The sequence below is a fragment of the Neoarius graeffei genome, chromosome 2 (assembly GCF_027579695.1).
Source record: "Neoarius graeffei isolate fNeoGra1 chromosome 2, fNeoGra1.pri, whole genome shotgun sequence".
Taxonomy (NCBI): Eukaryota; Metazoa; Chordata; class Actinopteri; order Siluriformes; family Ariidae; genus Neoarius; species Neoarius graeffei.
Window position 1 is genome coordinate 33052634 of NC_083570.1, and position 20074 is coordinate 33072707.

A 20074-nucleotide genomic window follows, 5' to 3' on the forward strand; every position below is an offset into this window, starting at 1 on the left:
GATGGCAGGGGCTAGACAACAAGTGTAGCTAGACAACAAGTGGTCATGTGCAGGATGAGCTTGAAAGTGAAAAAGAGGAAGCGTGAAATAGTGGAACCGAAGAGTAAGTGGTGGAAACGAAGAGGTTGAACATCAGAAGGAGTTTAGGGAAGAAATGAGATGAGCATTGAGTGGTAATGGAAGTCTGCCAGAAGATTGGGATACTACTGCTATACTAGTAAGAGAGGCAGCAAGGAAGGTGCTAGGGTGGTCATCAGGAAGGAAGACAAGGAGACACGGTGGTGGAACAAAGAAGTGCAGGAAATTATAAAAGAGAAGAGGCTAGCAAAGAAGAATTGGGACATCAGAGAGATGAAGAAAGCGGGTTATACAGAGAGATGAGACAGAAGGCGCAAAGAGCAGTAGCGAAAGTGAAAGCAGATACATACCAGGAGTTGTACGAAAGACTGGAGACCAAAGGAGGAGAGAAAGAGCTGTACAGACTAGCTAGGCAGAGAAACAGGGAAGCGAGGGATGTACAGCAGGTAAGAGTGATGAAAGATGGAAATGTGCTGACAGAGAGTGTATTAAGAAGGTGGAAAGAGTGCTTTGAGGATTTATTAAATGAGGAGAATCCAAGAGAGAAAAGATCAGATTTGTTGGAGACAGCAAATCAGGAAGCAGAGTTGGTTAGTAAGGATGAGGTAAGGGCAGCCGTGAAAAGAATGAAGACTGGGAAAGCAGTTGGACCAGATGGTATCCCGATTGAGGCTTGGAGATGTGTGGGTGAGACAGCTGTGGAGTTCCTAACGAGATTGAGAAATTAACAATAATCATTAACAATAAATCTAATCGTAATTTTTATGATTAAAATTATTCATATAGGTAGCGATCTGAGTGAATGACCTTGACATCTGTGACATCACTGCAGGAAGGCTATCGGTCTCATCGCCATTTTCGCTATACTAAAACACAGAGCTGACTGCAACTTTGAGCTTTCATTTTGAGCTAATTTATCGCCATGCCACATACTGTAGATGTGTTGCTGGGGTGCAGCAACATGACAGAAGGTGGATTTACATTGCATTCATGGCCAAAGAATGTTCAAACTGCAAAGATTTGGGTGCGTTTTGAGAGAAGTTCGTGGGCACATTGGGTGCCTATGAAGTGGTCTCTCCTCTGCTCTGCACATTTTACTGAGGACTTGTACAAAACCTCTGATCTGTTGAAGAGTGTTGGCTATAAGCCCGTATTGAGAGGGTACAGGACAGGAACAGAATGTTGATCTGACCAAGGCCTTTGACACTGTCGGTAGAGATGGCCTTTGGAGAATCATGGCAAAGTATGGATGCCCCCAGAAATTCATCGCCATTATATGACAGCTTCATGATGGCATGCTGGCTAGAGTTCAAGACAACGATGAGAGATCCCAGCCATTCCCTGTCTCAAACTGTGTGGAGCAAGGATGTGTCCTTGCCTCCACCCTGTTCAGCATTGTTTTCTGCTATGCTGATGGATGCTTTCAGAGACACTGATGTAGGCATCAGCATCAATTACCACACCGATGGTTCCATCTTTAACCTCAGGAGGCTACAGGCAAAAACCAAGGTCACATCAGACATCGGCAAACAAAGTTATTGACCATGACTGCACCCTCAACGCTGCTTCAGAAGCTGACATGCAACATAGTGTTAAGTTTGCCATGGCTTGCAACAACTTGGCCTCACAATCCGTACAAAGAAGACAGAAGTTATGCACCAGCCAGCCCCAGGAAAGACCTACACTGAACCTAACCTCTCAATCAACAAGCGATGACTGAATGCAGTGGACAAGTTCACCTACCTTGGCAGCACGCTCTCGAGAAATGTTGTCATTGATGAAGTGAATGCCAGACTTGCTAAAGCTAGTGCTGCTTTTGGCAGAGTATTCAAGAACGTGTGGAACAGAAGAGGCATCACCCTAGAGACAAAGATTAAGGTCTACCGGGCTATAGTTCTCACCACCCTCCTCTATGGCTGCGAAATGTGGACGGTCTACCAATGCCATGCAAGGAAACCGAACTGTTTCCACACCACTTGCCTCAGAAAACTCTTTGGCATCAAGTGGCAAGACAAGATTCCAGACACTGAGGTCCTCAGATATGCTAGCCTGCCCAGCATCTATACCATCCTGATGCAGTCTCTGCTCCACTGGGCAGGGCATGTAATTCGCATGCCAGACCATCAGCTGCCGAAGAAACAATTTTTATGGCGAACTGCAACAAGGGAAGCTCTCCCGAGGAGGCCAGAGAAAGTGCTACAACCCCGATTCCAAAAAAGTTGGGACAAAATACAAATTGTAAATAAAATGGAATGCAATAATTTACAAATTTCAGAAACTGATTGTATTCGCAATAGAACATGGACAACATATCAAATGTCGAAAGTGAGACACATTTTTAAATTTCATGCCAAATATTGGCTCATTTGAAATTTCATGACAGCAACACATCTCAAAGTTGGGACGGGCAATAAGAGGCTGGAAAAGTTAAAGGTACAAAAAAGGAACGGCTGGAGGACCAAATTGCAACTCATTAGGTCAATTGGCAATAGGTCATTAACATGACTGGGTATAAAAAGAGCATCTTGGAGTGGCAGCGGTTCTCAGAAGTAAAGATGGGAAGAGGATCACCAATCCCCCTAATTCTGCGCCGACAAATAGTGGAGCAATATCAGAAAGGAGTTCGACAGTGTAAAATTGCAAAGAGTTTGAACATATCATCATCTACAGTGCATAATATCATCAAAAGATTCAGAGAATCTGGAAGAATCTCTGTGCGTAAGGGTCAAGGCCAGAAAACCATACTGGGTGCCCGTGATCTTCGGGCCCTTAGACGGCACTGCATCACATACAGGCATGCTTCTGTATTGGAAATCACAAAATGGGCTCAGGAACATTTCCAGAGAATTTTGTGAACACAATTCACTGTGCCATCTGCCGTTGCCAGCTAAAACTCTATAGTTCAAAGAAGCAGCCATATCTAAACATGATCCAGAAGCGCAGACGTCTTCTCTGGGCCAAGGCTCATTTAAAATGGACTGTGGCAAAGTGGAAAACTGTTCTGTGGTCAGACGAATCAAAATTTGAAGTTCTTTATGGAAATCAGGGACGCCGTGTCATTTGGACTAAAGAGGAGAAGGACGACCCAAGTTATCAGCGCTCAGTTCAGAAGCCTGCATCTCTGATGGTATGGGGTTGCATTAGTGCATGTGGCATGGGCAGCTTACACATCTGGAAAGACACCATCAATGCTGAAAGGTATATCCAGGTTCTAGAGCAACATGTGCTCCCATCCAGGCGACGTCTCTTTCAGGGAAGACCTTGCATTTTCCAACATGACAATGCCAAACCACATACTGCATCAATTACAGCATCATGGCTGCGTAGAAGGAGGGTCCGGGTATTGAACTGGCCAGCCTGCAGTCCAGGGGCCTCATTTATAAACGATGCGTACGCACAAAAGAATGCGTACGCCACATTCTACGCAAGCTTCAGTATTTATAAAAAGTGAACTTGATGGTAAAATGTGCGCACCTCCACGCAAGCTCTGACCCATGCGTACGCACACAAAGGGAAACGCGGAAAATGCGACCTCAGGAGGAAACGGGGAGAATGACCCGAAACTGGTTCAATAATCGAAGTTTAACACAAACATAACATCGCGCATCAAAGACATGACTGACTTAACATTTATAATCCTTAATTTTGTGCACTTGTCTGGGTGTGGGTGATTTTTAATGCGTACATCCTGAAAGTATTTGTAACCATTCTTAGACCATTTCTAAATATTCAACCCTTTACTCATTCAGTTATGTTGTAGGTGACAGCTCACGCCATTTATGAACCCCCAAATGCCTGAGGAGCCAGGCGCGCACTGTTGTGGAGTGCACCATCGGGCTCCTGAAGGACAGATGGCGTTGTCTGGATGCCATGGGGGGAGCGCTATGCTACAGACCCGAAAAGGTCTATAGGCTTGTTAGGGCCTGTGCTGTGCTGCACAATGTGTCACAGCTGGGCAATTCCATGTAAATGTCAACCTCACCATGCAAAAATAAAGCAACATGTAATACATCAATACCACTCCCAGAGATATCACCTAGGCCTGTATTTTACAGATGTGAATAAGTTGAACCAATTTGTCACAAGAATTGTTCCCTTCGCCTTAATATGTCAGTCTTTCTTTCTTATTATGTAAAACCCAAGCTAAAATAAACTTTGATCATGTACAATTCTATATTATTGGCACAAGCCACAGAAATGTGTGCTAAAATCCACAAAACAGCAAAACAATAGCCATCCTAAATATTATTTAAGAACTTTGATAGTTTTAGCTGATATTTAGAGAGTTTTTCAAAGGGTTATGGTGGTTAAATTGCTGATTTTCTAAACATATGCCATGTCTATTTCAGACGCGTCACATCCATAACGGAATTTCGTCACATCCATAACGCTGACTTTTCCTTCCGAAACTCTGCATGAAATACAAAATATTTTAAACAAAGATTTTTTTAATATTCACCTTGGACCCCTCTATCAAATGGATATCTCCATTTTGACATTAGGTTTACAATTTCACAGAGTTTGATAAAAATGTACAGTCACCCAAGAAAAGTGATACTTTTTCTGTCACATCCATAACGCATCTTTTATTGCCATTTTCTGGCATGCCCGAGATGTACTATGGGAATTGTTCTTGTTCTATCACTTCTCCAGTATGGTACAGCCTTAAAATATGCAACACCTGTTTAAATACTGGGGGACAATAAAACATGCACTGGGTCATTTGTTGCCATGTTGAGTTCAAGTGTCACGTCCATAACGCTGGAATTGCTCAGCTACAAAACGTGTCTTTGCAAGCTGAAGAGGTCAACCTTGATCTCGACCCCGATCCCTATCCCCAGGCATTCCACCCAAACGCAGGAGCTGTGCGCCAGCGCGAGGAGGTGATGCGCCACTTGTAAATAATTAGGTATGGAAACAAATGATTACTTTTTAAGAAATTCTTTAATGCTGGCATTTAATGCAGACAACTCGTTTCTTTTAACTCCGGGTGACCTCGCGGACGGCATCCACATGTTCCCGCTGCACCTGCAGCACTGCATCCATTAGGACACGGGTGCTGGTGGCTGGTTTCGGCATGGATGCACATGCATCGGAGGCCGTGGACGTCCTTGGGACCTCCGCTGCTGCAGCCGACCCGCTGCTGCAGCCGACCCGCTGCTGCAGCCGACCCGCTGCTGCAGCCGACCCGCTGCTGCAGCCGACCCGCTGCGAGGGAATTTTTTTTTTAATAAAATTATTTTTCTGGATGAAGACTCATTTCAATTAATTTCACACCCATTTCAAACAAGGGGGCACACGTGCAATGTGAGGTGGTTCCTTGATACACAACCAAAAAAAAAAAAAATTACATACCCGAGTCCTCGGCTGGTTCATGTGGCCCAGCATCGGTGTCACCCTCCTCCTCACGCACAACTCCACTCAGGAGGGTTTCCCCTATAATGCCAGCCAGTTTTTGATCCAGTGGGGTGAGCTCCGGCTCCCCCTTCCCCCCGCCCATTGCACGGATGCTTTGGCGGTGTGCCGCGATCCTCCTCTTGGCGTCCCCCTTTGTCGTACTTTTTTTTTTTTTTAAACCTCTGCCATAGTATGGCCTTGTGAAGCTACAGAATTGACCGCATCGGCCACATGCTGCCATTCGCACGTTTTTTTCGCATTTGTAACTCCCGTATTATGGCCTCCAAACAAAACAGCTCGACGCTGCTCCACTTCATCTACTAGCACTTCAACTTCACAGTCGGTGAAGTTGCACTTCTTTTGTCTTTCCTTCTGTTTTGGGCATGTTGTCCACAGATATCAATATTCATTAAGGGCGTTTCGCTGAATATTTATAGGGAATTGTGGGTGTGTCTTGAGGTACGCATAGGTGCCGCAAACTTAGAGTGGATTGTGATTTATAAAGGGTAATTGGCGTGGAACGTGCGTGCGCATGGTTTTATAAATCAGAATATTTCTGTGCGCACGCACATTGAGTTTTGTGCGCACGCCATCTTCTGGCGTAAATCCTGCGCAAAGTTTTATAAATGAGGCCCCAGATCTTTCACCCATAAACATTTGGCGAGTCATAAAACGGAAGATACGATAAAGACCTAAGACAGTTGAGCAACTAGAATCCTACATTAGACAAGAATGGGTTAACATTCCTATCCCTAAACTTGAGCAACTTGTCTCCTCAGTCCCCAGACGTTTACAGACTGTTGTAAAGAGAAAAGGGGATGTCTCACAGTGGTAAACATGGCCTTGTCCCAACTTTTTTGACATGTGGTGTTGTCATGAAATTTCAAATCACCTAATTTTTCTCTTTAAATGATACATTTTCTCAGTTTAAACATTTGATATGTCCTCTATGTTCTATTCTGAATAAAATGTGGAAGTTTCAAAATTCCATATCATTGCATTCCATTTTTATTTACAATTTGTACTTTGTCCCAACATTTTTGGAATCGGGGTTGTACAAAGACACACTGAAAGCCTCATTGAAGGCCTTTGATGTCAGCATTGCCACTTGGGAACAAACTGCATGAGACAGAGGGAAGTGGTGAGCGTCTGTTCACAAGGGTGCACAAATCTACGAAGCCAACAGGACAGCAGCAGCAGGTGAGGAAAAATGGTGTGAACAGATCCCCAATAGCAGCCACCATTCCCTGTCCACACTGCCAGAGAACCTTCCAGGCATGAATTGGGCTGATCAGCTATCTTCGTACCCACGGAGTCCAACCCCAACCCAAGGATGACTAGATGGTCCTCATCGTTTCCGACAGACAAACATGCCTCCTTGTTTGCATATAGCAGGTCAAGAGTCTTATTGTCTCTGGTGCTGCATGTGATGTACTGGGTGAAGGTGGACAGAGTGGAGGACAGGGAGACATGGTTGAAGTCTCCAGGGATCAGTAAGAGGGCTTGAAGTCTGCAGCCTGCTCGCTGCAGAGTGGAGGGGGGCACATACACAGCTACTACAACAGCATGTGAAAATTCCCAAGGCAGGTAAAATGGCCTCATGCTAACTGCTAACAGTTAAATGCCTGGACAGCAGTGCCTCTCTCTAATAGTGATATGCCCAGAGTTACACCAACTATTATTAATAAACACTGCCAGCCCTCCTCCTTTCCTCTTACTGCTCTCTGTCGTCCTGTCAGCTTTCACCAGCTGGAACCTGTCCAGCGTGGCATGCATATCCATGGTAACGCTGGTTAGCCATGTCTCCGTAAGCACTGTTAAAGCACGTATGCAGAACCGTGGCCTTACATTTTATTTATAAATGCCTGAAACCTCAAGAATGGCATAGGAATAGTTTTAAGCGTTAACAATATATCTAATAGTAACTTTTACGATTAAAGGTCCTAGGCAATGGTCGGAGGTGAAACGTAGAATATCAACTTTACTGTCTAGAAGAATGACCCAAAAAAACTAATTCAATCTTCCTAGTGTCCTAATTTGCACCCTAAAATTGAATAAAACAGAAAATATACCGTTTTTGCCCAATTTCTGAAGGTTTGTTTACATCTCACTTATGCGCACTTTCACCGCCAGGGGACAGTCATCGTGATTGTCATTCAAGGCAAACAGACCGGGAGCAGTTCTGTGTTTACCTGTGAACTGAGCACACGTGTACGGACTTTGGTCGTGAGAGACTGTGTAAAATGTCTGATAGCAATTTTGAAGTAGGACCTCTCCAAATTAAATATCGAGAGGTGAAACCCTATATGTATGAACCTATGGCCATTGCGACGCAATCTGTGCATGTGGCTCACTGGTTTGACCATGCAGCCTTGGAATCGGACAGCGACTCTGCCAACTCTGATCACGGTGATGCCGGACCTCAACAAGACTTGCACCCAAATGATTTATCCTGGTAGTTATGATAAATTCATTCTTTCGTCATAATACTAAATAAGAGCCCTTTTGAAGAATAATTAAACCGCCCTCCCTAGTGGATATAGGTAACGATTACTTGACAGTGCACCGGTAGGCCATGTTAGCCTGCCATCTGTGGTATTATACTATTTTATAGCCTACTCTAAGTGAGGAAATATCCCTTTGTCTCATTTCCACAGTGATTGTACAGGATCCCTCAGGATTCTTGACTTATTAATTGCAAGCAAAAGTAAAAATGTTTACCTCCAATCTTCTCCTTTTTGCTTGAGTGTTGCTGGTCCATTTTTTTTCTTTGACTGCTTGATTTTGTTTCACACACACAATCCACTCTCCACCTCGTCTCCTCTTCCAGAAAAAGCCAACCCTCTGGCTTTCTGTGCACAATCCACTCTCTCCGCCTAGTCTCCTCTTTCAGAAAAAGCCAACCCACTTGCTCTGCCTCTTCTCTTCCAGAAAAAGCCAACCCTCTGGCTTCACGCGCACAATCCACTCTCTCCGCCTCGTCTCCTCTTCCAGAAAAAGCCAACCCTCTGGCTTCACGCGCACAATCCACTCTCTCCGCCTCGTCTCCTCTTCCAGAAAAAGCCAATCCTCTGGCTTCATGTGCACAATCCACTCTCTCCGCCTAGTCTCCTCTTTCAGAAAAAGCCAACCCAATTGCTCTGCCTCTTCTCTTCCGGAAAAAGCCAACCCTCTGGCTTCACGCGCACAATCCACTCTCCGCCTCGTCTCCTCTTCCAGAAAAAGCCAACCCTCTGGCTTCACGCGCACAATCCACTCTCTCCGCCTCGTCTCCTCTTCCAGAAAAAGCCAACCCTCTGGCTTCACGCGCACAATACACTCTCCGCCTTGTCTCCTTTTTTGGAAAAAGCCAACCCTCTCGCTCCGCCTCTTCTCCTCTCTCGGAAAAAGGTAAAAACTTCTTCCTGAACCGGTCCTGTTACAGTTCACTGCATAGCAATAAGGTATGGTTTTTCTTTGGAAATTCCTGAACGCATGTCTGCACTCAAGCCAAACAGCAATGCAAGTAAACGGAAGTGGACTCAACTCAAGCAGTTTGTCTTAAATGATGTCATGCACAGAGTGGTCATGAAAATTGCTGAATAGAAATTCGCCGCGATCCGCACTAACTTGATTTAATTATTACTTAACAATACTTCTTGGGACCAGAAGAAAATTTACAGAGGATTTTTTAACATAAAGATTCAAATGTGCATAAATGTGTCACATAACGAAATCCAGGGACACGTCAGCCCGGGGGCATTTTGAGTTATTGACAGGTTCAGAAAGTACAGTTTCTAAGCTTTCCAATGATGCCTTCCATGTGGAGATCTGATAATATTTGACGAATGTGTGGCCTTTTGAAACTGCATACCTCTTAAAACAGGAAAGGGAGAAAATCGCCCTCAAAGTTTTCCATCTCCGCTACTCTGGGTGTAGGGCGGGCTCATAATGGTGCTCATTTGCATGACATTAAGGAAAGCCCTACCCTCTACTAGCTAGCACGATGCTACTTTCATGTAAACAAAGATCACCACGTCAATTTTCCTTCCATGCAAAGTATGCCGAAAACAATTATGAAGTACAAAAATAAGTCCTAAAGTATACTTTAACGTTTTGTGGTTGAAAAATTACTCGCACCGTAAGAAAGATAGCACGATGATAACACAATGCTAGTTTTATGTAACCAAACCACAACACTCTCCGTTACATGCAAAAATAACCACACAACCTTAGATTAATAAACTTACCCCATCAGAAAGAGAAACGTCGCCTTGCACACATCAATGCCTCCGATGGAATATGTAGTCCTAGAACACCTTCCTTTTGGTTGCGGTTTTATTGCTAGACATGGTCATCTCCGATGTAACTACCGTGCATCTGTTTGCTTCGCGGTGTTTCAGCTCCTCTGCACTCTGTTTAGCTTGCTCATTCCATAGTGAAATTACATGCCTGTATGCAGCTTAAGTAGCCACGAGCTCAGCTCGTATCATACAGCTGATTGGCGAAAAAAAAAAAAGACTTAAATCATCACGTGAATGGCCCATATGGTAATTTACCCAGACCCCCCAGCAGGCTACAGTCCTGAGACAAACGAGACAATTTGCAACAAAAAATGTATGCTTTTCCAACAAAACAATCTATCTGAAATACTGATTGCATTCTTCAAGATCTCAACTTGCACATTATGGAAAAAACGAAAATCACAAATTTCGTTCTTTTGCAATTATCTCGGATTCGTTTCGGCCAACATGTGTCCCTGGATTTGGTGAGGTGACACAAATTGAAAACTGTTGCCTATGACCTTTTTAAAGTGATGCATATAGGTAGCAGTCTGACTGAATGACCTTGAGATCCGTGACGTCACAGCAGGAAGTCTTATCGGTCTCATCACCGTTTTGCGCTATACTAAAACATGGACCTGACTGCAACTCCGATCCTCCATTTTGAGCTAATTTATCACCATGCCATGATGTGTTGCTGCATCTGCCAAAAACATGGCAGAAGGTGGATTTATGTTGCATTCATGGCCCAAGAATGTTCAAACTGCAAAGATTTGGGTGTGTTTTGTGAGAAATTCATGGGCATGTAAGGTGCCTATGCAGTGGTCTCTCCTCTGCCTTGCAAGTTTTACTAAGGACTCATATGAAACCTCTGATCTGTTGAGATGTTGGCTATAAGCCTGTATTGAAAGAGGATGCAGTATCTACAATTAAAGGAAAATTAAAACTACAAGAAAATGGAAAGTAAGTTCAGTTGCACCAGTTCTCCCAGAGTGTGAGCCAAGGGTTGTTGCTAAAACCCGGGACGGAATGTGACCTCGCTCGGGCAGTTACCTCCCCATGGTTGTCGCTAAAACTGGTGGTGTCCCGTGTTTTAGTAATTGCCTGAGCCGAGCAGTAATGGAGTACTCCAGTGTGGAGAATGAGTGGAGCAGCCGTCTGATTTCTCCGCTGGATATGCTTGTCTCAGCAGCAATAGCTCACCCTTATGTGGAAGAAGCGAATGAATGTAGAACTGACCAAACGACTGAAAGTCAGATTGTTTTTGAAACAATCAGCCACAAGGTTGCCCTTCAAGAAGTGAGAACACAGATGGGTAAGATGCAGCTCTCATTTGGATACAAAACAAAAACACTCATTTACCTGCATTTAGATTAATATATGTAAGTTGTATTGTGTGTTTTAAGTTACCAGTATAAGATTATTTAATTTGCTTCAGAAGGTGATTGGCCTTAGTTCTTCTGATTTTAATTTAATTAGCCTTTTACGTTTTATCAGTGAAAAATGCATGTGCATGTACGTTGCATAAGTTCTAACACCTATCCTGCTTTAATGAGTCAACCCACAATCGGTGAAGTCAAATCAGTCTTAGTTGAGCAAGTTGGTAACGGTATTTCTTTATTTTCACCATAAACTTGTATTTATATGACTTTGGCCTATAGCTGTAAAAGGCCTCGGCCTTAAAACCGGTTCCTGCTGTGACGTCACACACTCAGGGCTGGCTGGCTAAGTGGGGCAGCTCGAATGCCAACTTTTGCAGTCGATTTTAACTCTCAAAAAAAAAAAACATTTTTATTCCCATTTATGCAGCATACAAAAGTCAAGGATGGAGATACTGTCCACTGAGATGTATTTTAAAATAAAGGTTCTGCAAATCTCCTTTAGAGTCTTAAATTCATGTAAAGCTACTTTGCAACAATGTTTAAAGCGCGCTACAAAAACTTGACACAGTCTAAAATGTTTGTACCAGCATTCATAAGATGCACGACATACCTTGCTTTTACACTTATGCAAGCCCTGGGCATTAGCTACAAGTTGTCAGCCCCTCTTGGTCAAACAACCTTGGGATGCAATTAGAGCTGCAGGTCTTTGAAGGTATGCAGCCAAAAATGTTGGATGCCTGACCAATATGTGCCCATTCCAAAACCATGGGCATTGATCCCCATTGTGCTGTCGTCATAAGCTCTACTCTTCTGTGAAGACTTTTGACTAAATTTTGGGGCATGGCTGTGGGGAATTTTGTTTATTCAGTTACAAGAGCAGTAGTGAGGTCAGGCGCTGATGTGTCTGGGGAAGAGGTCTGAATCAGCTTTGTGTCAGGATCCTAATATTTCAGTCTGTTCTTTTTTGGAAAAATTGCACAAGTATTTGACATTTTTGGTTAGCAGCAATTTTCCAGACTTTCCTATTTTTCCAACCACAGACTGTCAGTTTGAGATCTGGGCTTTAACCAGGCCATTCTAACATTCTTGATTTTGACCATCCTGGTGTAGCTTTGGCATTGTGCTGGGGGTTAGAATGTGGACCTCCACCCAGAACTCAGGTTTTCTTCTAGGATTGTCCTGTATTCAGCTTTTATCTGTCTTGTCTTTAAACCTGACCTCATCCTTGCTGATCCAAAACAATCCCCAAGACATGATGCTACCATCACCATGCTTCAGTGTGTGAATGGTGTTTAGGTATTGGGTGTCTGCATTCTTCCAAAGCAAGAATGTTTGGCCTCTGTCAGAACAGAGAACCCTTTTCCACAACTGTGGCATTTTCAACGTGGCTTTCAGAAAGTACGGCCCCCCTTTTTTTTTTTTTAAATACGTAATCCCCCCCCCCCCCCCCCCCCCCCAAAAAAAAAAAAAAAAACACACACTTTTTGCCACTCTTGGGATATGGCTGTCCTGTGAAGAGCTTCTCCCATGTGAGCTTTGGATCTCCCCAGGGGGGATGGGGATGTACTCATGGATCTTTGTTTCATCCTTGTTAGTGAGTCTGATGCTCACTAGTCCTTGGCCTCCTTCATTCCTCTTAATGTACAGCCTTAGGATCCTGGACTTGGGGTGAAACCCTCCGTGCATTGTCGGGAGTTTTCTTGTCCTGATGTCGGTGGCCTCTATGTCCTCCTTTGGCCAGCTTATTATGTCAGCAGAATATCTGATGACTGGCAGGGTGTAGGTGTTGATGGCCTGGACCTTGTTCTTCCCATTCAACTGACTTCGCAGGAATTGCCTTACCCTCTGTAGGTATTTGGCTGTTGCTGCTTTCCTTGCAGCCTCTTCATGGTTGCCATTTGCTTGCAGGATTCCAAGGTACTTGTAGCTCTCTTCCATGTCTCCTATTCTGCCATCTGGTAGCACCACCCCCTTAGTTCTGACTACCTTCTCTCTCCTTATCATCCGGGCACACTTGGTCCAAATGACATTCCAGTGTCGTTGCTGTAGATCCTGGTGGTGTGGATCAGTGAGTTGATGTCTTGCTCAGACCTGGCATACAACTTTTATGTCGTCCATGTAGAGGAGGTGGCTGATAGTTGCTCTATTTCGTAGTCTGTATCTATAGCTGTTCCTGGTGGTAATCTGACTGAGGGGGTTCAGCAGTGAGGACAGGGCATCTCCTTGGTATATGTTGCACTTGGTGACCTGTGTTATTGGCTTGAAGTTAGCCTCTAGGGTGGTTTTCCACAGCCTCATTGAGTTCTTTGATGAAGGTTCTGAGAATCCTGTTGATTGTCCAGTTTCAAGTATTCCAGGATCCATACATGGGGTATTGAGTCATAGGCTTTGTTGTAGTCAATCTGGGCAGTGCACAGATTGGTATGTCTGGTTCTGCAGTCTCAACCAACTGCACTGTCTACCAGTAGCTGATGTTTTGTTCCTCTGGTGTCCTTACCAGTTCCTTTCTGGGCCTCGCTCATGTATTGAGTCATGCACCTACCCCTCTTATCTGCTATGATTCATATCTTTTATTTTTATATATGTGCGTTTTTTTAATATATATATATATATATATATATATATATATATATATATATATATATATATATATATATATATATAAAAAATTGTGCGCGCGTGCACCAACTTTCAATCTTGGTATTGTCCAATATTTGTATTTTATTTATTTTTAAATCTGTGAATTAGTCTAAATGAGAAGTAACTATTGATGGTCTCTTTTTGTTTTTTAGACAACGTGTCTTGTTATCACATCAATGCTCCTGTAACGAACTGCAACAAGACCAACTGCTCATGTGAGTTCCTCTTTATCCAGAATTATTTTTAAGCAATAATTATATTTTGTGTCTCTAGACCAATAACCATCAGTTTTCAAAGGGACAGAGAAATACAGTTGCTTGTTATCTTGCCAAGCAGTTGAATTTATTTCAGGCTTATAGTCAGTTTTATGGTCCAGGTATTGGCTCTGGACAGAACAAGTACTTTTACTTATCTCCTTTTTTCAGCTGCTGGACAAACGACCCCTGAACCACCTGCCAACGTCACTACGACGACTGCCAACGCCACTACATTGACTACTCACACCACTGCCAACACCTCAACACCCACCCCTGCTTCTAATAGCACATGTAATGTTTTTCACACTTGGATGCAACAGTACAGCCCTCACACAGTTTAACACAAACAGTGGATGCTGTGGTTTGGGTAAAAGCTCATGTGCGCGTACACTTGACACAGTTGTCGGATTTATTTATTTAAATTTTTTGGGGTAGCCTGCACTCCACCATGTCAACACGGAGAGCAATGGCAAACTTTTATATACCTTAAATATAAAGTTTTCCGTTGCTCTTACAATTAACAAATTGTGGGTTTAAAGTTCACAAAGTGGCATTGCCCAATGCTTTCTTTTTCAATTCAGTCTACAAATTTTCTACGGGTTTGGGTCAAGGCCAATCTGTTTTCACTCTGTCTGTAATTGCTTTTGTTCCAACTTTGGAGGCTTACTTGAAGATCGTCTTTGTGCTAGAAGCTCCGCTTGTGACCAAGTTTTAAATTTGTCTAATGGCTTCAGTCAGTATTTCTAGATAATCCTCCTTCTCTACAATGATCTGAAGTGCACCAGTGCCTTTTCCAGCAAAATACCCTACAGCATTATGCTGCCACCCCCATGCTTCACAGTTGTGGTATTATTTGGTTTTAAAGCCTCACACCAAACTGTTAATTCTTGTTTTCATGCTTTTGGCTTTTTGTGCTGGTCTTCTAGTAATTTCCTTCTAGGCCATGGAAATGAAATGTATTCTTTCATGGTGAATGTACATACTTTGATCTCGAGCTCCTTCACAGGTCAGAGTCCTTCCCACACCATGCGGCGCATAGGGCAGCGCCGATCTCCATTTCCGTAACCCTCGGCCTCTCGCCTATTACATAGCTAGGGTTACAGTGGGGGGCTAGTCCTCTGGTAACCGTGAGAGTTTGACTCCCCACTTGCATCTGTATTGCAGCGTGCCTTGCCAGACAGCAGTAGGTACCATTTTTATGATGGTTTTTGGTATGACCCGACCGTCAGTAGAACTCCCGATCAAGAGGCAGGCACGCTCACCACTCGGCCAACTTGCGGTTCCTTCAGTTACCTTTGTTGTCTTCGAGTTAAGTTGAACCTTTGGGACCAAAGTTTGCTCATCCTTGGATGTTCATTTGTGCGTCTTTCTTGAAGTCTGTGTGGTCAAGATTTTTATATTCGTATACAACTGTTTGTCCAGATACTCATGATGCTTTTAGTTGTTTGGAAATTGATTCTAATGAGTTTGTACAAGTCCACAATCTGCTTAGATTTTCATGTGTTTTATTTTTTTTTTTTAAATATAAAAAAAAAAAAAAAAAGACATGGGCACCCTTCCAATGAACTCGCAGTTATGACAATTGGCCAGTCAGTTTCTGAAATCTTCCAGACTTTTTAAAGACACACATCTTCATGTATGTAAGTTTTTGACCAACTGGAATGCTGATCTAGGGAAGTAAAGCTGAAATAAATCTCTCTAATCAGTTAGGTTCATGTATATATTTGGTCTCAACTGCAATTCAAATTTTGTATTTTAGCTGGATCAACCACGCCTACTACCACTCAAAGTACCACCACATCAAGTAAGCTCTCCTGCCTCCCTTATGAATTGCTAGCAAACAGCATTTCTTATTTCCTTGATGAACAGCTGGTACAAGACTTAATAAAATATGTCTTTTTATTTTTTGTGGTGCAGATGCCACCACAACAGCACCCTCTCCTCAGAAGAAATCTACGTTCGATGCTGCCAGCTTCATCGGCGGGATTGTCCTTGTGCTTGGTCTTCAAGCTGTCATCTTCTTCCTCTACAAGTTTTGCAAGTCCAAGGACCGCAACTACCACACTCTGTAAAAAATAAAATAAATAATAATAAAAATAAATTAAATTAAAATATGGCACCGTTTCGAGGCACCACATTGCACATCAATACATACAACCCCCCACATGCGCGCGTACATGCAAACATCCACACTCTTCGATCTTCCTCCATCCCTGGTGCCACATGATTAATTGATGCCTGTGGTTTGAGCTTTACATTTAAACAAAGTGAGGTTTAGAGTAAATACACCTACACGCTATAAATGGTCCCCCTGAAACAGTGGCATTATCACTTATCCCGTTCCCTTGTTGGTGTTATTCAGAGTTTCAGTCTATTTTGAATGTTGCTTAATTATGTATTCCCTCCCAACGGTTCAGTTAAAAATAAGTTGCTCCACTGCTCTCAGCTGCGTATTATGTTGATGTTGCAATTTTGTTCTTGTTGAAGCAGAATTTCAATGCCACTGCTTTCTGAGGTGGAGATTAAACATCACCAGTGCCCGCTTCCTTCCATTTAGTGTGATCTGAGCAGGGTTGTTTTGACCCTTACGTGTTTGTCATACTGGTTTTTTGTTTTTCTGCATATCTTGTTCGTGCAGGCTTGCCATCATGAGAAAGGAGGGCAAATACATGTGTGGTCCTCCATTTTCATAATTTCAGCCTCTCTGAAGCCATAGATGCATCTTTTTTTTTTTTTTTTTTTTTGGGTTGTAATTTTATTTCTTGCTTGAAGCTTTGCTGAAAAAAAAATCTATATTTCGGGAGTTTTTTTTTTTTTTTTAATTTGTCGTCATTGTTCTTTTGTCACACTTCCTTTTCAACCAAGCAACAAAGCATGCAGTTTTATTTGCAATAAATCCTAATAACTAGTTCAGTTCTTTGATTTAATGACCGTTGCCAGGGTTAGTGAATATAAAACCACTCGTCGAATCCATTACAAAAAATATTGAAGTAGCAAGGCGTATTGTAAACCCGAAGGGGGTGGGGTGGCCCCACCCCGCCAAGAGGGTTGGAGACTGTGGTTGGTTGGTTTGAGTTGCTGTGCTTTTTGTCTCCCTTCCCTCTTCTTTGAGCCTTAAACATGTGAATGCGTGAGTATAGACTTTGGTCTGCCACTTCCTGCTGGAGCAGGGTGTTTGTGTGTGCACCACGGTGCTATCTGTGAGCTTGATAAAGGCTGCCAGCAGGACTGTTTGCTGTATTATAAAGAATATATTAATTAACAGTTAGTTCACAGTAGTTCAATTCTGCATTGAGGTTAGTGAAATCATTCTGAAGCCTTGACTCTTTCGAGACTGCCTTATGTTTTTGTTTGTCTCCCCTCTCACCCCCTTCTCTCTCCTTCCCCCTGCTATGTATTGGCTTTTATAGTCCTTTCACCTCAAAGGGAACAAACGTCATAAGTTGTCCTGAACAATCAAACAAAAGTAGGTTTAAATACTGGTGTTAAAATCCTAAGGTAATTAAAAATATATACATCACTAAACTGTGTGGCCACTGCAAGCTGTTTGTTTTTTGCCAAGTGTGGTGGTGTTTTTTTTTTTTTTTTTTTTTTAAATTAGTCTCCTCTGTGATTTTCATGCCAGAGGTCAAGGGTCACTTCACATCCTGGGTTTTTTTTTTTTTTGGTCCAGTCTTGAAGTGTTTGAGTGAAAAAGGCTCTAATGAAAACTCAATCGGAGTTGCTTTTCTCTTTTGAAGAAAGTATTATTTCTTAGACATGACGTTTTCTCACAACTTTCCCATCTAGAGTAATTCAGGAGGCCATTGTTGGTTGCCCTTTTTTTTTTTTTTTTTTTTTAAATGTTGACCTACCGAGATGCATGTAAGCAATGCTGTTTGAATTTAAGATACTGTTCATTAAATTGAAAAATGAAGGGTTTGAGATTTGAGCAGTCCTGATTAGCTGCTAATGCCATCTGTTTTAATAAATCCCTGGTCATTCTGTCAGGTTGGTTATTAAAGCGGTTTGTGTGCTGTGACTTGTATCTTTTTTTTTTTTACCACTTCTGCCTTTGCTTGCAGCCTTAATTATTGCTGTCATTCTGATTTTGCATTTCTTTTCAATGTCTAGCCAAGCCTCACATTTTACCAAAACCACTCAAGCCAATTTTGATTGCTTTTAGACCAAAGTTTTTGCTTTGCACTCGGATTTCTTTTCAGTCACATTTAAATGTTAAACATACAAACGTCCAGTTCACAGAGATGCAGCTCATGTGTGCCAAGGTAGCGTTTGGATTTGAAACATGAAGTGTTGATTGAGTTTTCCATAGAAACAAACAGCCATGACAGATGAATCCATTTTTATTTTTCCTGACCTGTAATTACTTGTTTCTTGTTGCACCTCTTGAAAACGAAGTGCCTTAATGATATAGGTTTAAAAATGAAGATGTTCGTCTTGAAAACCCATTCATTCTTAAGGGAAACGGTGCATGTTTGTTCCTGGGTGACAATGAAGTTTGAATGCAGAGAACTGCGAGATGAGTGGAATGCTGACTCTATTGTTCTTGGTGTTGGTCTGTATAAAATCCCAGTACTTATTTCCTTCTCAGCTTTTCAGCAGGGTTTGTTTAGCCCTGTTTAGTATGAGTGTATATGAAACGCAGATGATCTTTGGTCCTGATGTATTAAAGTTTGCTTGAGTGAGAGCTAATACACACTCCTGCACCTGCTATTGCTTTATGTTGTCAGAGTCTGCCTTAAAATGTGTTCAGCTCTCTAATCTTTTTTTTTTTTTGCGTTATTTTTCTTTAGTTTTGCAGTGCTGATTAGGTTTGAAGATGTTAAAATTTGGTTAATTAAAAGCTGGGTAATGTACTACAAGCTTTGTGTGGTGGTGGTTTTTTTTTTTTTTTTTTTACTTTTTCCCTACTTCCCCAAAGCTTAATTTTTGAAGTTCAAATCTAGGCTTCACCAAAGTACTTGAAATTAACTTGTTTAAATTCTGTAAAAGGGAATAAATGCAGGTGGTAGGGTGGTGCAGTGATTTAACATGGTCACCTCACAGCACGAAGGTTATGGGTTCAAACCTCGCAGCTGCCTGGGGTCTTTCTGGGTGTAGTTTGTATGTTGTCTGTGTGGGTTTCCTCTGGGTGCTCTGGCTTTCCCCACAGTTCAAAGACATGCAGATTAGGTAAAATACCCAGTCGCTAGGGTTGCATAATCCAGTGCATAATTGGCACCGGTCCCAAGCCCGGATAGATTGGGGAGGGTTGCGTGGGGGAGGGTATCTGGTGTAAAAACCTAGGCCAGATCAAACATATGGATCATAAATTGGGACAGAGAGCTGCTGTAGCAACCCTTAATGGGAGCAGCCAAAAGAAGAAAAGAGAACAAATGCAAAGGAAAACGCACAGAAACAAATCATTGTTTTCTTAACTGCTCCAGCCATCTAAGTGCCTGCACCAAACCCTTCCACTCCTGTCCCCACTTTCTACTTGAAAGTCCTTCCCATGCCAACATAAGGCAGCACCAATCTCAGTTTCTATAGCCCTTGGCCTCTCGTCTATTACATTTATACCCCTATAACTATTATTAGGATTATAGTGGGGGGCTAGTCCTCTGGTAACCACAAGAGTTTGACTCCCCACTCGTATCTGTATTGTAATGTGCCTTGCCAGCTGGCAGTAGGTACCATTTTTATGATGGTCTTTAATATGACCTGACCACAAGTAGAACTCGCAATCTCCTGATCGAGAGGCGGACACTAACCACTAGGCCAACTCGCGGTTCACTTTCTACTGGTTTGTCTGAAAGATTTAAATGGTTTCCAATGCTTGGAAAATGAGTGCAGTTTTTGTAACCTATGTCAAAAGAAAATGAAGAGAAAAAGGCCTTGGAATGAGATGATACTTCATTGTGATGCATCACTATAATCTGACATACACAAAAAGCACATTTCTTAACAGCATGTTTAATTGATTTCTTTGGCTCATTATTTAATAGTGTACATTATTTAGCTTTTGAGTCCTGTTTTTTTCCCCCCAACAAAACACTGATTAAAGATTATAATTGGATTG

General features: G+C 42.5%; 1 protein-coding gene across 1 annotated transcript in view; it reads left to right on the forward strand.

Moving 5' to 3' along the window:
• cd164 (CD164 molecule, sialomucin) overlaps positions 1–18878 on the forward strand; it is a 33072-nt gene extending 14194 nt beyond the window's left edge. Inside the window, exons 3-6 of the mRNA XM_060914112.1 lie at positions 13912–13974; positions 14185–14307; positions 15776–15820; positions 15934–18878. Coding sequence (XP_060770095.1) covers positions 13912–13974; positions 14185–14307; positions 15776–15820; positions 15934–16088 — 386 coding nt within the window. The 3' untranslated portion in view covers positions 16089–18878. The remainder of the gene's footprint in view (positions 1–13911; positions 13975–14184; positions 14308–15775; positions 15821–15933) is intronic.
• Positions 18879–20074: the final 1196 nt, after the last annotated feature.